Source organism: Ischnura elegans, assembly GCF_921293095.1.
Source record: "Ischnura elegans chromosome 13 unlocalized genomic scaffold, ioIscEleg1.1 SUPER_13_unloc_3, whole genome shotgun sequence".
Lineage (NCBI taxonomy): Eukaryota > Metazoa > Arthropoda > Insecta > Odonata > Coenagrionidae > Ischnura > Ischnura elegans.
This window is the reverse complement of record NW_025791659.1, coordinates 9,204,081-9,221,703: the sequence shown is the minus strand read 5'-3', so window position 1 is coordinate 9,221,703 and position 17,623 is coordinate 9,204,081. Positions and strand designations below refer to the sequence as shown.

The window sequence follows — 17,623 nt, the reverse complement described above, 5'->3', positions numbered from 1 at the left end:
GAAGTAAATGAAACTAGACTTATCAATATTCAGTTTAAGAAAGTTTTGTTGGCACCAGTCACTTAGAGACTGGGCAACACTTACAGCTCTGTGAGTCAAATTATTCACTGATGACGCTGATATTATCACATTTGTATCATCAGCATAGAGTATTGGATCAGCTCCAAGTACAGAATTTAATGTTTCAGGTAAATCATTGATATAAATTAAGAATAAAAGAGGGCCCAGAACAGAGCCCTGTGGTACACCTAATGTTACTTCTTTACCAGGAGATATATATGTTGTACCATTTTTACATAGTACAACATGTTGAGGCCGTGCACTCTGATAGGATTCTATCCAGTTGTAGGGGATGCCTCTAACACCATATCGTCTAAGTTTCCACAGGAGAAGCTGGTGATTTACCAAGTCAAAGGCTTTAGAAAAATCAAAATATAAACCCATGGTTTCAATTCTATTATCCAAATTTGAGAGAATTTTATTTACCATATGGTAGGTGGCCGTATTGGTAGATCTGGATTTCCTAAACCCATGTTGAAATCTGGATAGTAAATTGTTGGATTCAAGGTACATTGACAGCCGGTTGTAAAAAACCTTTTCAAAGATTTTCCGTAGCTGATTCAGCAGAGAGATAGGTCGATACGAATTCATATCGTATTTTTTACCTTTCCCTTTGTAGAGGGGTACAATTTTAGCAGTCTTGAGGGGGTCTGGGAAAACTCCAAGTCTTAAAGAATTATTAATTAAGAATAATAAATGATCTTTAATTACATGTAAGGATTTTTTTATGACAATACCAGGAATGCCGTCTAACCCTGAGCTAATTTTAATAAGAGATTTATTGGTGATGTTGGCCAGCTCTATGTCAGTGCAGGGATACAAATATAATGAGTGGCATGAGTGAGGAATTTGATAATAATTGTCCAAGGGAATTGAGTTAGCAGGTACTTGCTGTGAGAGGAAAAATTCATTAAAATCAGATGCTGTCTTTAGGTAGTCAGATTTGGCATTACCATTTGAATCATGTACTTGGATATCATGTAAAGGGTTTATGCAAGGCTTGGATTCCTTGATAATTTTCCATATTTCTTTGGATTTATTGTCAGCATTTAAAATTCTGTTATTGTTAAATGATTTCTTTGCAGACCTTAAAGTGTTACGATACATTTTCTTTAACGTTAGGTATTCCAATCTATCAGAAGGTTCATGTTTGTTTTTATACAATAGAGCTGTATCTTTCATATACCTTGATAGCCACCAAATTTCATCAGTAACCCATGGGTTTTTACAGTTTGTAGATAGTGGCAAGTTTTTAGTATTTTTTAGAACTAAAGGAAAGCAGATATCAAAATAATATTGATAATTAGAGTAAAAGTAATCAAAGCTATTATCAAAAGATTCAAAACTATATAGGCTAGACCAGTCATGACAATGCAGCATGTCGCAGAAGACTGCGAGATTTTGACTAGTGAAATTCCTTTTATAATGTTTATTACAGTTATAGGTAGAGGAAACTGAAATTGTAGAATGAAGAGGGTAATGATCAGATATATGTGAAGTAATAATTTTGGTTTCAACATTAACCAGATCAATATTAGTCAGGATATTGTCCAAGACAGTTTGAGAGTGTTTACTCACTCTAGTTGGCTCACTGTTGGAGGCATGAATGCCAAAAGAGGTTATTAGATCTAAAAAATCACATTTCGCTTTGGAATCTTCAAGGAAGTTGATGTTAAAATCACCTGTTATGATTAAACGTGGTGATTTAATTGATTAATAGATGACTTCCAACAGTTTTAAGAACTTATCAAGGAAAACATTGAAATCACTCGAGGGAGAACGGTAAATAGACAATACACAGAAGATATCATTACCTACGCTGAAGCTGGCAACAGTAGATTCAAAAGCTAGCTCTTCATTAAGATATTTGTACGTAAAATTAATTGGGACGAGATTAACACACTTGGAGAATAGAATCAAAACCCCACCATTTTTGTGAGTCATACGACAGAATGCATCTGCAATGTAATAACCATCGAGTTGAAAAGAATCGAGTTCACTTAAATTTAACCAATGCTCGTTGACACATATAATATGAGGTTTGTAATCACTCGCTAGAACTTCAAGGTCGAGTAGTTTGTTGCGTATGCACTGTATGTTTATGTGCAAAACTTTTAGGTCACGAACTATCCTTCCGGCGCTGCCAGGCGAGGCTTCCGAAAAGAATAATTACCAATATGCACATTTCACGATATGAGTTTCACGAAGATTGCTACCTATGGAGATCCTAAATGAAGCATAGTTGCCACGGGTTACTTTGAGCTGTTCTATCTCCATGTCCGTTGACGTATCAATTTCCGGAATTTCAGATTTCACATAATCTTTTAAGGTTTCTACAGACACTTTGGGGTTAAAGTTCCACACATGTAGATGAGAACGGCGTGGAATCCCCGAGAGTGAACTCACTTTGTCAGAGGTTCCAATTATTGGAGGATTACGCCGTCTACGTTGGTGACTCACAACAAGGAATTCATCCTCGCCTGGTACGGACTCAATGTCATCACTTTTTCCTAGATTCACACTGGAGATATCGCACGAAGATACATCGCTGGATGAGGGGTTGGGGCACGGCTTCTTAACTATTTGCACTTCTTGTACTTTCGATGAAGTTGAAAGGCGTGTTCTTGGCCTCTCAAAAACAACGGCTGACGTAGGCTTCGATGCAAGCTGGAGTTCACACGGCTGAGTAATCGAATCCTTCTTTTTATAGTCTTTAACAGAATCAGCAAATGAAACTGATTTCCGCTGACCAGAGGGAATGAGTTCCCGAGACTCTTTTAAGTTTAATATTTCCTGTTTAAGTAGCTCGATATCTGCTGCCATACTAAGTATCGAGCACTTCGCTTCAGAAAAGACATCTCCAGAAAATGTCTCTACACTCCAATAAGGCTTTTATAGTCAAATCATTGAGATTTGTACATTTATAATGAAAAACACGCGAACACAGTTCACAACAAATAAATTTATCAGTTGATATAATGGAATTATTGCAAGAGCTACACAAGTGAACGTTAGTCTCGGCCGCTATATTGGATCCGTCTTGTAAAAGGCCAGATTGGTGCCCATGCGATGCCACTCCACGTGACGTCACAGGGACCTAGTTTCTGTATGAGTAGATAGGAGTTTTACATCGTCTGACATTACCAATGCATCCATGAGGCGTAGAGCTCAGGGAAACATGTCTTAATAATCACTTTTTAAAATTGGTTAAGGTCGGAAAGTTTTCCTCGTTTGATAAGGTAATAATAATCCTTATTTAAGCCAAGCGCTACCAGCTAGCAGGGTACTCTGCTACCTGCTAGCATCCTGTGTCGTATCAGCGCTCGAAGCCTCACACAAAGGTAGTCTCACATGGCGGCAGCGAGAATCAGAACGACATCACACGGGAGTTTTCCCGGAATTCATACTTATCCGTCGCATTTTTGCGAGCTTGAAAATTTTCACTTTTCATTTAATAGCGAAAAATAGATATCTTCATTTAAAAATCTAATAGCGTGAAATACGTACTCCAGGAGTAATAATCTTTCGATTTATGCAATTTGAAAAAATAATAGGGAACCACCCCATTGGAGAAGTCTTAGCAGAACAGGGCAGGGGCGCAGCTAGGAATTGAGGCTAATTAAGGGGGGTTTTCAGGCACAACTAATACTGAGAGGCAGGGGAGGGCGGGGTTAACAGCGCCACCTTTAGCTCTCGTCTTCTCACCCACTTTAACCCCGCCCTCCCCTGGCTGGTCAGATACCTATCCTCACAGGAAAAACCCTCGTCCCAAATCAAGGCTGCCCCTTTCCCCTTACACTGCTGCCCCCCCCCTCTCACTATTCCATTCCGTGTTTAACCCTCACCCTCGCCCTTTCAACCAGTCCTTTTCCTTTCCGATAGATGTCCTCAATGTCACTTGTGTACTTTGTGTATAAATGTATGATGCATGCAAGATCAGTCACCTGACGATGTAACCAAGTTACGAAACCCGGGTCGTGCCCATAATTAAATAACAGTGAACCTTACAAAGTTTTATCTCCTTACCTCCAATATGGAGAGGTTTCACAAAGTAAAGCCTGAAGTTATTAGTTATATTCCATCTCGACCTCGAGAAGTTCTGTAACACATCGCGATTCTAAATGTGGATAATAGGGTAGTTTCCTTCATCAAAGAAAACGAAATACATTGATTGCTATTCGTTACCCACCATTAAGGTTCTCATAATTCAGGAACCTGAACGACGTCACACGGATTTTTCCCGGCATTCATAGTTAGCCGACGCGTTTTCGCGCGCTTGAAAATTTAACTTTTCATTTAATTGCGAAAAATAGATATCGGCATTAAAAAATCTAGAAGCGTGAAATACGTACTCCAGGAGTAATAATCTTTCGATTCAGGAAATAAAAAAATAATAGGAAACCACCCTTTTATCGGCCGCATGCTAATTACGAATTTAACAAACTCGACAGACACCGTGAATGCAAATGCAGCAATGAAAGTATTAAATTAAATTAAAGTAAAGTTAAATTCAGAGTTTTTCCATGTTTCCAGCGTCTAAAAGTCGTCAAAGTCATGGTTTCTAGATATGGTATTTTAGGCAAAAATATTGATTGCGTAAGAATCACCAGCGGCAGTGAACCTTACAAAGTTTTATTTCCTTACTTCCTCTTAAATTAAGACAAACTAGTCATTCTGGCTTTAATGGGTAGGTGGTTAAATAAACTTTACTAGAGTATTCTACCGATTAAGGTAGGTTTGCATGGAGTACTAAAGAAGTGATCCGGGAGCCTTCCTTTCCTTCCATTACCGCCTTCTTCAATTCACTATAAGGCCTACTCCCCTTCAATCTATCCAAAAATCCTACTCTTTTCCTTCCCCTCCCTCGTTTCCCTAACATTCTACCCTCTAACACCTTCTTCAGCATCCCCTCCCCGCCGAGTACTCCCTCCATCCATACCTTCTGTCTCCTCCGTATCTCATCCAAAATCTGCCTCTCCTCACCCACCATATCCAGCACCTCGTCGTTCCTTATCCTCTCCGTCCATTTCACCCTCTCCATTCTTCTCCATACCCACATCTCGAATGCCTCCAATCTTCTCTCGTCTTCTTTCCTCAGTGTCCATGTTTCGGCACCATAGAGAGCTACACTCCAAATCAAACTCTTCACTAACCTTTTCTTTAAACTCTTACATAACGATCCTCTAAGAAGCTCCTTCCTGTTCATGAACGCCTCCTTTGCTAGTGCAATTCGCTTCCTGATGTCTTTGCTACTGTGTCCGTTTTCCTCTAATGTGCTGCCCAAATAGTTAAACTGCTCTACCTGTTCAAGTTTTTCCCCACCTACTTTGATCTTGAGTCTCACATTCCTCGCTCGCGATACTTTACAAAACCGCATTACCTTAGTCTTCTTGTGATTAATCCTCATCCCATACTCCTCGCACCGCTCGTATAACGCATCCACTAGAGCCTGTAATCCCCTCGCTGACTGGCTAATCAGTGCCTGATCATCCGCGAACCTTACCGATTTCAACATCATTCCTCCCACTTTCACTCCAGCTTCCAACTCGTCCCACGCTTCTCTTACCATCTCCTCAGCGTATACGTTAAAAAGCAGCGGCGATAGAGGACAGCCTTGCCTTACACCTCGCCCAATGCTTGCCCACCCAGATTCCTCGCCCGCTACCCTCACTTGCGCAGTCTGGGCCATATAAAGATTACGAATCAGTCGTCTATCCCTCCAATCTACACCTATTCTCTTGAGAATATCCATCAGCTTAACCCAGTTCACCCTATCAAATGCTTTCTCAAAGTCCACGAAACAGGCATATACGTCTTGGTCATATTCTAGGTTCTTCTCGACGAGGGACCTCATTACTGCTATTGCATCACGAGTTGATTTCCCTTTTCTGAAACCAAATTGATCTTCGCCCAAATACTCGTTTGCCCTTGTCTCCATTGGTCTGTTCAATATCCTCAGTACCACCTTCGCCGCATGCGATATTAGGCTGATAGTTCTATAATCTCCGCATTCCACAGCTTTCTTCTTTTTCGGAAGCACGATTAGAACCGTCTTCACGAAATCTTCCGGCCAACACCCCTCTTCGTAGATGCTGCGGACTAGTTCGAAAAACCTTTTCTTACTATCCTTCCCTAGATTCTTCAGAAGCTCACACGGGATATTGTCAACTCCTACTGCTTTCCTAGCCTTCATATCACGAAGTGCTCTCTCTATTTCCGAATCTAATATCCCCGGCCCAAGATTGTCCTCCTCCACTGCACTTTCATCCTCTAAACTCAATCTCTCCGGCCTGTTTCTTCCGTCATACAGATCCTCCACGTATTCCTTCCATCTACTCTGTACCTCTTCTCGCTCGGTTAGCACTCTCCCATCTTTAGCCTTAATTTTAAACATGGTTTGTCCTCTTTTGCCGCACGATAGCGACTTAACTTTGGCGTACAACGCGCCTACTTCTCCATCCTTCTGGAACTTTTCCATTTCCTCACACTGTATTTTCCACCATGCCTCCCTTGCCCTCTTAGTTTCACGACGTAATCGATTATTTAGTTCCCTATACATTCTTTTTCCCTCCTCTGTGTCCACGCTCTTCCACTTCCTTCTCTCCTCCATTTCTTTTACCATCGCCTCCGTAACCCAAGGCTTTTTTATTCTTCTGCTGTCAACGTAGCCAATTGACTTCTCCGCCGCCTTAGCTATTCCAGTTTTAATATTATCCCATCTTTCCTCAACAGACTTCGTACCTTCAATCTACCGTACACTGATGTCCACTAGTTCCCGATATTCTCTCCTCATACTCCCCTTCAGTGCTTCTACATTCCATTTCCTCACCCTCCTGCCTTTCATGAGCCTTTTGAATCTTACATTGCATTTCATAAGTACTAAATTGTGGTCTGAATCCGCATCTGCTGCTGGGAAGCTGCACGAGTTTTTCACACTATTCCTAAACCTTTGCCTTGCCATGATGTAGTCTATCTGATATCTCCCAATATCCCCTGGACTTTTCCATGTGTACCTTCACCCTTTGTGATGATTAATCCAAGTGTTTGTGATGAACAACATGTTTCTCCTTCAAAATTCTGCTGCTTTCTCACCCCTGTCGTTTCGAATTCCTAATCCAAATTCTCCTATTTCGTTTCCATCCCTCCCTTCCCCAACTGAAGCGTTCCAGTCCCCCATCACTACCAGATTTTTCTTACCCGGTGTGTTTCTAATTATTTCCTCAAGCTGTTCGTAAACCTCATCTACTTCTTCCTCCCTATGATTGCTGGTGGGCATGTAAACTTGGGCCACCACAAGGTTGGCGGGCCGCGCCTCAATTTCTACCACCAGAATCCTATCGTTTACCTGGTTTACCTACCACACGCTTACCCAACTTCCCGTTTAATACTAATGCTACCCCTCGCTGGCTTTCTTCCCCTCCACTATATATACCCATCACTCCAATAGTCCCCCCCATCCCTCCACCTCACCTCGCATAATCCTAAGATATCTATCCTCCCTTTATCCATTTCCCTTTTGATATTTTCTAACTTTTCCGCCCTCATCATAGTCCTCACATTCCACGTCCCCACATTTATAGCCGACTTCTTCTTCTCCATCTTCTTGGTCTTCTTTTCTTCTTTCTTCATTGCTGCTGCCGCTGATGGTGATGATGATAAGTCTCTGCAAGGATTTCGCATGTTGGCGACCCCGAGGACCTTGCCGACCTCGCTGCCGTGCCCGACACCCGCCCTATGCGGACGGGTCCCGGGCGATGAGATTCCGAGGCTCATTTGGTTGTACTCCATGTGTTCATGGAACAGATAGTTGGTAGGGTTTCCCACTTCCATTCCAACAGTGTTTTTTACGTGACACCATCACGTGGACTACCTTTCGTCTGGCTCCTACCCTTTGACCTATCTGGCATGGGTGGCCCTACCGGGAATAATTTAGAATTAATCCCGCCAGTGCAGCTCTAGGGGTCATAGGAACGCGCAAGCCTTTCCACCGCGACAAGGTTGTAGCCCAAGGGAAAGGAAATAAACTTTATACACATATAAACTATAAGCAGTTATGATTTTCAATTTCATAAACAGTGGATGACAGTGTTACCTGGACGGGGATTTAGTCAGTAGTCTGATGGCCTTTTTTTGTAGCAGAAATACAGATTTAATGTCAGGGGCATTCCCCCATATTTCTAGACCCTAGTGTAAATGGCTGTTAAAAAAAGCAAACTATGTATGAAACTCTTCTCACCATGTATTTCTGATCTCTAGACAAATAAAACATGACGAGCGTGATGCGCCCGCTCCCAGCGGGCTTCCCCCGCTCTTTTCAATGCAGGTCAGATAGGCGCGTTTCTTATTTTAAAATGTAGAAAAAAAAGGCAGGGTCTTATGTACAAATTTAATTGGAATGTTAATGTACAAATTGAGGTCAGAGGACCTCTTTAAACACAACATTGGAAGTAATTACACTATCCTCTGTTAATACTTGTTTAACGTTTTCCATAATATTTACAAAAATATTTTGAAAAGATCTTAACCTAGAGAATGCTACATAAAGTTCGCCATGAGAGAATACAGGGTCACGCAGGAATAAGCCAGCTCTCTCAAAGTCTGACCCTGAGCCTTGTTAATAGTCATCGCATAGGAAACCTTAATGGAAAATTGTCTGCGAGTCAAATTAAAAGGCATGGTGGGATCCGATGGCGTTAACTGTATTCTTGGGATGAGGACAATCTTGCCAGAATCGATTATTTTTTTTTAATTTTTAAATACCAATTTTAGGAAACGATAGCAATATTTAGGAAGTAAGATATGCCGACGCATGTTCTCTGATAAATTCTGTGCATTTTGGTACCTCATTTGTAGAGCTTGGTTGCGTATAAGTTGAGAAAAAGGTATCTATTAGAGATGGGTCGAATAGCAGATTTATCGAAATCGAATATCGAATTCAAATATTAAATCATTGCTCGAATATCTCGAATTTCGAATACCTCGTATACTAAGCGATGAATGCGGGAATGTTTGACTCGGTTGTCTATGCAGCAGGAAACCCAAGATAATGGGGAGTTAGTTTGATTTCCTTTAAAAGATTCGAACAGGAATTTAGCTGATTAATGGAATATTTTAATTTAATGGAAACAATTTGGGCATATAGTTGATTCAACAAACATCTCTTTCAAATATTCTATTCTACCTCATTTGCAGAGTTTGGTTGCGTATAAGTTGAGAAAAAGGTATCTATTCAGTAGAAATAATATATAGAGGATTATCGTTATTATTAATTTTCGCTCTTGCTTTTATCTAATCGATTGCAATTGTTTTGTTTGCAGCCCTCGAGAGGAAGATATCTGTTCGTGCCAACCGTGAAGAACTCGTCCAGAAGGGGATATTGCTCCCTGAAAGCCCTACGTCGCCCCTCCCGCAGATAACAGGTGAGTGACTGGACGCCACACTTCGTTTTCTTTTTATTCAAGAATCCAGACAAGTGATATTGCCAGCTATCGGCTAATATGGAATAAAAGGAGCCGACTGATTCGACTTGAGTACGGAATCCATTTTGCAGCACTCTAGCGAGTTGTTGATGTCATTAGACTGTATTTAGAAAGTTTAAGAGAAGTTTATTTTCTTGCTCAAGGGCAGCATTTCACCGAGGGAGGAAATCACTCAGTTCAGTGAAAACAGCAGCAAACCTCACAAGGCCCGTGAACTAGAATTAGGGGTAACAGAGAAGCAGTGGTATGCGATGAATGAGGTGGTGACATCGTCTACTTATTTGCTAAGGGTTTGAGCGTGTCAATTTTTTATAACTTGAGAATAACCCGCAGATAATAGGCGAGTGGCTGGACACCACATTTTGTTTTCTTTTTATTCAAGAATCCAGACAAGTGATACGCCAGCTATCGGCAGGGGGATCGGGTTGGTGTGGTGGCTAGAGTGTTGGCTTCCCACCCTAGTGGGCTTGGGTTCAAATCCCGGCAGAGGTAGAGAATTTTCAGACACTGCCCGATTCCTGCTTGAATGTTGTGTGGAGGACATTTCAAGCTTAACACTTCGTCCGTCGGATGGGGCGTTAAGCCGTGGTCGCCTTGGAGCCTTTCGTTAATAGTAGGCTAATGATGACGCCGGGTTTCTCTCCACCCTTCCTTCCATACCCTTCCCTCATGGCGCTGATGACCTCGGCTGTCAGTCGCCTCCTCCAAATACCATACCAGCTATCGGCAAATATGGAGTAAGAGCAGCCGAGTGATTCGACTTGAGTACGTAAGCCATTTTGTTGCACTTTAACGCATTGTTGATGTCATAGTCTGAGGGAAGTTTATTTACTCGATCAAGGGGAACATTTCACCGAGGGAGGAAATCACTCAGTTCAGTGAAAATAACAGCAAATCTCACGAGGCCCGTGAACTAGACCAAGGGGTAGCAGAGAAGCAGTGATATGCTCTGAATGAGGTTGTGACATCATCTACTTATTTGCTATACCATTTTTCCGAACTGGTGGCGGCTGGGTGGAAAATAGCAAGTAGCCAATCATAAGTGCTGCCCCTTCCACCTCTCCATTCCCCTCCATCCCCTTCCCTTTTCCCCTCGGCTCCCCTCCATCCGGCCGACCGGCGTTGCCAGCCTTGGGAATAACGGTACTTTTGGGGGCGGCGGAAGATTCTCGGACGAACGCTGAGCTATTCGATTTGGCAACACTGCTAGCTGGAGAACGATATGCTCTGCACGGAGTTCAGAGAGAGATTGCGGGCTAATCTACACACTTTCTCCTGTCGCTCTTCTGTGATTGGCTAGAAGAGTAGGTGGGTTTGGAGCATGCTCAAGGTCAGCCGCCGTCAGTTCGGAAAAATGGTATAAAGGTTTGAGCGTGTCAATTTTTTATAACTTGAGAAGTTAAGAAAACACTTAGCTGTTTCACAAAATAAAATATATTGCGACCGGTTTCGATACAGCGTATCATCATCTGGCCATTTATTCGGTTGGCCGGTTGGCCGGATGGAGGGAAAAAGGGAAGGGGATGGAGGGGAAGGGAGAGGTGGAACGGGCAGTGCTTATGATTGGCTACTTGCTATTTTCCACCCAGCCACCACCAGTTCGGAAAAATGGTATAGCAAATAAGTAGATGATGTCACAACCTCATTCAGAGCATATCACTGCTTCTCTGCTACCCCTAATTCTAGTTCACGGGCCTCGTGAGGTTTGCTGCTGTTTTCACTGAACTGAGTGATTTCCTCCCTCGGTGAAATGCTGCCCTTGAGCAAGAAAATAAACTTCTCTTAAACTTTCTAAATACAGTCTAATGACATCAACAACTTGCTAGAGTGCTGCAAAATGGATTCCGTACTCAAGTCGAATCAGTGGGTTCGGGGGTCCCAGGGCGGGCCCCGCGAGGATACAATTTTATTATTTTTATTTTATTTTGTGAAACAGCTAAGTGTTTTCTTAACCTTTGTGCATCATGAAGGAGTTTCACCATGTTACGCCAACCACCATCGCATTTAACTTGAGAAGTGTTGGACAGGTCGACATACAAAAAAAATGAGTCTCCTCTAATCTTTGCCAGCCTCGGTGATGGAAAGGTAAAGTCCTCACCTACCAAACAGGAGGTCGCGGGTTCGAGTACCGCCTGGGTAAGTTACCCCTATCCAGGGCTGGGTTATTTGTGTACGTTAAATTGTTAACATGTGAATAACCCCGATGTGAAAGGCCGTGTGGAGCTGTTTTCGGTGATATGGAAATATTGATTAAAAAAAACTTTCGCTGGTGATTGACGTGGTGATTAAATAACTTTTTGGACTGTTTTGCTGCATCAATATCAATGGGTGGCCTACGTTTTACGACTTGTGCTGGTTGCTTTCTCAAAGCAATCCCTTGAGGCAAGGGATTCATCTTAAAACCTGTATGTGTAGGTGCTTTATCTGTTGGAATGAGAGGAGGGGGCAGTTAGATGATTTGCATTCTGTTTTTTATATTAACGGCTGCCATGTTCGGTTAAATTTGAGGCCAGGGTGTCCTTAACAAAATGTTTTCATCCTCCTTTTGTATTCACGAGGGGGTATCGAAAAGCAAGGTGTCCTATTTTAAAAAAAATGGAACATAAATTTATTCTCAACTTTGCGTGTGTCATTGGAAAGGCTGAGCATTTTCGAATTATTCTACATAGACACTTTGACGATCAATTACTTTTTGCATCCTTTAAACCAGCTTTTTAACATGTTGCGTACCGGGGTATTTAAATTCCTATGAACGCCGATTCCGGGTGGAGGTGTTGAGATTGGAAATATGTGCCTATTAGGGGGTAATGCCTTTGGTTTAAACATGATTGAAAAGGTAATGCTTAGAATATAACTTTATCCAATCAAACGTTATGATGCATCAATGCATTATGAATAATGAACAACAACTGAAAACGTACTAACGAATTGTGCACCTTCTCGTCAATTTGAGCCACAGTTGATTCCGGCAAACTTAGCCTCCCCGATCGCTGCTCATCATGGATGTTTTCCTGGTAGAGAAAAAAAATCATTCGCCTTGACCGTGATTCGAACCCAGATCCCACAATTTCTGGTCGAGTGCTTTAGCCAGTAAAGCTACCGAGGCATCATTCTTCCTAGTGGAAATTTGAGGACTATACCGGTCAAGGTGGTATGGACTGCTGAGCATATGATGCCACAAGCAGACCAAATCGTGTGAACGGTGCCACAGCCGGAGAGCAAAGCCTGAGCTTTGACCACCTAGAGGCGGTCGTTAAATTAGTCAAGAGGGAACAACTCTATGTGTTCTAGATCTGTGTGAGGGAAGTAATAGAGATTATGGAATCCATGGAAACCTTCAACAGGGAAGATAGAGATACTAGATATCCATCCAACTCATGGAAAAGAACACTCAAACCAACTTAGGGGAAAAAGAAAAAGGGAAACACCAGGGACAATGGACCGATGACAAGATGAGGACCAAGCCACAAAATGGAAGGAGGCAAAACTGCTGTGCCTTGTACATGGACACCGGGACCGCCTTATCATGGAAGCGATCTGAATCCACGTCAATCCCAACAACGTCAACCAAGACACCGGATTCCACTTCAGCAATCCTGGAGACATCCTTCATAAACAAGGTGTGCCATTTATCTTGACCACCCGAAATAACTTTTTGTCCAGACGTAAATTCAAAAATGTGTCAAGAAAATTTTCATTTGCCGTCAGGGGGACATTAATCAGAATGATTTCCTTCCTTGTAGCTTTCTTATTTACAAAGATAATTGAACAGAGGTACTTCTTTTTTAAATGGCACCATTTGTTTTTTATTCGGCAATTCATTTCCTCCATTTAAAAAAGACATACCGCTGTTCATATCTTTGTAAATAACAAAGCTACAAGGAAGGGAGTCATGCTGATTAATGTTCCCGTGACGGCTAATGAACATTTGCTTGACGCATTTTTGAATTTGCATCTGGACATAAAGTTACTTTGGGTGGTCAAGATAAATGGGACACCCTGTATAACAAAAAAGTCTGGAAACACCAGAGCCGTTTAGGTTACACTTGACCCATATACGTACATAAATGCCAGACCAATTTGAGAGACTGGATTCTGAAGATCCCCTGAGGATGGAGAGCAAAGCATTCTTCGAAACATTGGGAGACGTGCAGCCAATGTGCTGTGGGAGTAATGGAATAGAGCTTAAAATGATTTGAAGAGTGAAGTTCATTGTGGGAGGTGGTGAGACCAAGATGGTTTGAAGAATGCTCCATGCAAACCAATCTTTTGTACTGCCTTTATTGATAATGTCCTTAATAAAATTACTGTCTTATTTTGTGACCTGCTACATAGTTACATATTCCTTGAAAATGAAAAGGAGACTTCGTTGATTTCCACTGATTTATTTCGTCAGTAGGATATGTTTCGAACCATAGAGGTCATTATCAAGTACCTTGATTCGAAATATGTCGTACGGTCAAAATAAATCAGTGGAACTCAACGAAGTCTCCTTTTCATTTTCGTGTATTAATTTCCACATAGTTGAGCCTAATACAATTGAACGTACATATTCCTTGGAGGGACTGCTTGAATAAGAGTCCTTTTATAATTTTTTTGACTTACGATAAAATTGCTTCGACCTTGAGTGCCTGAACTTGGTAAATGGTTGAGCTTCTTGACTTAATTTAATCTTTATTACCATCCATCTTTTGCTTATTCTTCTGTCAATCTTTTCTTAACCATTTCTTTCATCACCTCATTCTTGCAACACAGTTTACGCCGGCCCCACAATCGTCTTCCATTTGAGTTTCCTTTTCATATCTAGTTGAGGGTTCTTCATGTTGATTTTTCTCATTAGCTGTTTTTATCAGCCAGTTGTATTTACCAAATACTTTTCGTAGCTTTCCTACCTTTGTATAAATATTCTTCTTCTTTCACCAGAAATACTTCTTTTATTCCACTACTATCAACCCAACTCAATATACAGGGTTCCCACTTAACCGTGAAAACCTTAAAACCGTGAATAAGCCGTAAATTTCGTCTACCGTGAAAAAACCTGGAAATAGCCGTGAATTTTGCCATAAAACCTTAGAAATCTCTCAAACTTGATTGTAGAACTACGATAGATAGAATTGAATAAAAATATTGATATTTCGATCTTGTTTCAAGGCAGAGTCACGTGCAGGCAATGTCCACGCATTTATCTGCTCATGTGTATTCGAAAGCGCAACTATTTATTGGTCCGTGTGCCATTACAGCACATTGACCTTAAGCCTGCCATTGGAAGACGTTAACCCTGGCAAAAAGTCGGGCACTTCTTCACTTCCCTGCCGCCCTGCTCTCTCCATTTTCCCACTCACACCCTTTTAGTTGGACATGAATTTTGCTAACGATAGGTGACGTCATGAGAGATAGCACTGTCATTGTTGCGTTTGCATTCAAGGCATCTGCTGTGTTTGTTACATTTGTAGTTAACGTGCGGCCGATGATTGTTGCGTGATCAATATTTCTGCCTAAAATGCCTTCTCTACAAACCGTGAATTTGATGACATTTATTACACCGTGAAAACCTGGAAAAAAAACATTGAATTTTATAATTTGGTTAGAGTGGGAACCCTGATATATTTTCTTCGACAACTATAACTTGTTAATAGCAACCGTAACCATAGTCAGTATTAAAAATTTTATGTTGCCAATGTCAACATGCAATACCTTAGAAATTACCTCAGCATCCTGCTTTTAGTTTACCCCACTATATCTGCATCGGTGTTAAGACATCTGATATATATCGTCTGTTTTCTTCTCCTCAAAATTTTACTCAGGATTTTGTTCTCAAATGTGGTTTCATTTTTTTTCCTTTTTTTTAATTTTTCATTTAAAGTTAAAAGTTTCAGCTCAATAAAGTAGGATGGACCTAATTTAAGTTCTGTAAATTTACAGCTAATTATGGTGAAATGTGATTTTTTCCTACAATATGCTGTTTATTGCAATCATATTTCTGCTGGAAGGTTCTTTATTCTGTTCATTGTGTGTTGTTCATCCTAAGTTTAGTTGAACTAAATGGCTGCCAACATTTTATTTTGTTTTGGTAATTAATTCTATCGGTTGGCAAATACTTTTGTCCCAAATCAATTCAGTTCGAAATCAAACTTGACCCTAGAAATATATTTCTTTTTCCACCGGTATCACCTTCCCCGCAAATGTTTTTATTTTATCTTTACACCTACGATGGATCGGCGATATTGTAGATGGGGGCCAGCAGGTCATTAATCTGGCCTTGAAAGCTAAATTTCAGTCGTTCTTCGGATGAATTCTCTCGATGATATCGCCCCAACTCTCAATAATATTATATTCACCGTCGCAATTTCAGCGACAGGTGGAAATGTCTAGGGGTGCCCGTACCCGCCCCTGACTTAAATCATTTATTGATCTTGCCGCCCCTAGGCGAAGCCCTGGCCGCTCTTCCCGCAAAACATGATTTGTCCGCCTCGGAACCGTGGATTAGTACTCCGATATGCTCCTTCAGGTTGCCTGTATTCAAGTGCACACCCCGTGCCGTTTCTCGTTTGCTTGATTAATCTTGTTGATAAATTAATGAATCCGCCGTTTCCATGATACGAGCAGCGACACCGCTGCGGAAGAACCTTTCACAAACATGCCGACAACAAAAGAATATCGCAATGGCGTCGGCGGCCGACGACTTTGAATTCCTTGTGTTTGTTTTGGGCGTGAGACGCAGGCTGTGATATCTCTTCTCAATGCGATCTTAGGATGTTTTAGTGTTGGATTGTGTTGTCGTTTCGAGATCCATCCCGATAAGGCCCATAATGTTGCTATCTTATCTCAAGAAGATTCAGATATTGGTTGATATTTCGCCAGAGTAGGTTTAAGGTGTTTCTCTCTTAAAACTTTTCTCGTCTGCAAGGACAGTGATTTCTGCTCAAAGTCTATTCTTCCTCTCAATAATTCTTCCTTAGTAGGCGTATACCGCAGGTCCTTCTACTATATTATAGTTTCATATTCATTTTTATTCATACTTCATCGTCGCTTGACATTTTCGCCATTAGGATTACAAAATGAGTAATAAATGCGTCGCACACTGAGGCTTTGTAGATTTTTTAAATGTTTTTAAAAGGTTTTCTGACGCCATAGTCCATCGAGTCATTTCGAATTTTGGTCGTGATAATGTAATTAGTGTCTGTGCACATCGCTGTGCAAAATCACGTCGATAACGCTCGTATGCCAGCAGGGGACGTATATGGTAGATAATTTAACTCGAAATATATATTTTTTTTGTAAATTGCGCTATAGTAAGATATTTTTGGATTTTTTTTGCGACGTACTTTTTTTTGCAACTAATGGAACTGAGACAACGCTATCAGATAGATAAATCATCTTCTCTTGCGTAGAGGAAGGTATTTTCTCATGTTTTTTTTGTGGACACGTCGCGTGATGTTGTTCTAAGGCATTAATGTGTGTGTTTAACGGCGAATACTATGGCATCCGTGGAACCTAACGCGCGTATGAGCGGTATTGATTGACTAAGATCGTGTGTGATATATAATATACATTATTCGAACTATTTTGCCCGCGTTGATTGGGTGTTGTTAATCATTTTATTTGGGCGAGGTTGGTATGACATGCGATATTTGCATGCACTGTGTTTGGTGTTTTATCAAGACCCTGGAAGTCACCGCAAGATATGCGAAGTGAAATCAACAGATAATAATGGGCTTCGATATGGGATGTTCCTGCCTATCTAAAGGTAAACATACCTCTCCCTAACAGTTTTTCGGTTGTAGCATATGGGAAATTTATGTCTAGAAATTGCTATCTATTTATTGAACTCGATTATTATTGTGCACTTTCGATTACGTTACTGTTTCAGCGGGATTCCAAAATTCTCAATGAAGCATTGATTTATCTTCGCTAATAGTTGGATAGTTCGCCGGTAGGTGTCTTCGAAAGTCTCCATTTGAAGCGGGAATCTTGTTCGAATATTTTTTTGCGCATCGTAGCGAGAGAAAGTAATATTTCGCGAGATTTGCAGTTTGAATAAATGAGAAGTTCTGACTTAATTAGTTTTTTTCTTAGAAATCATT

The 17,623-nt window shown here is 41.1% G+C and overlaps 1 protein-coding gene across 1 annotated transcript in view; it reads left to right on the top strand.

The window, feature by feature from the left end:
* LOC124172991 (phosphatase and actin regulator 4-like) overlaps positions 1-17,623 on the top strand; it is a 105,604-nt gene that overhangs the window by 19,257 nt on the left and 68,724 nt on the right. The window contains exon 3 of the mRNA XM_046552524.1: positions 9,378-9,479. Coding sequence (XP_046408480.1) covers positions 9,378-9,479 — 102 coding nt within the window. The remainder of the gene's footprint in view (positions 1-9,377; positions 9,480-17,623) is intronic.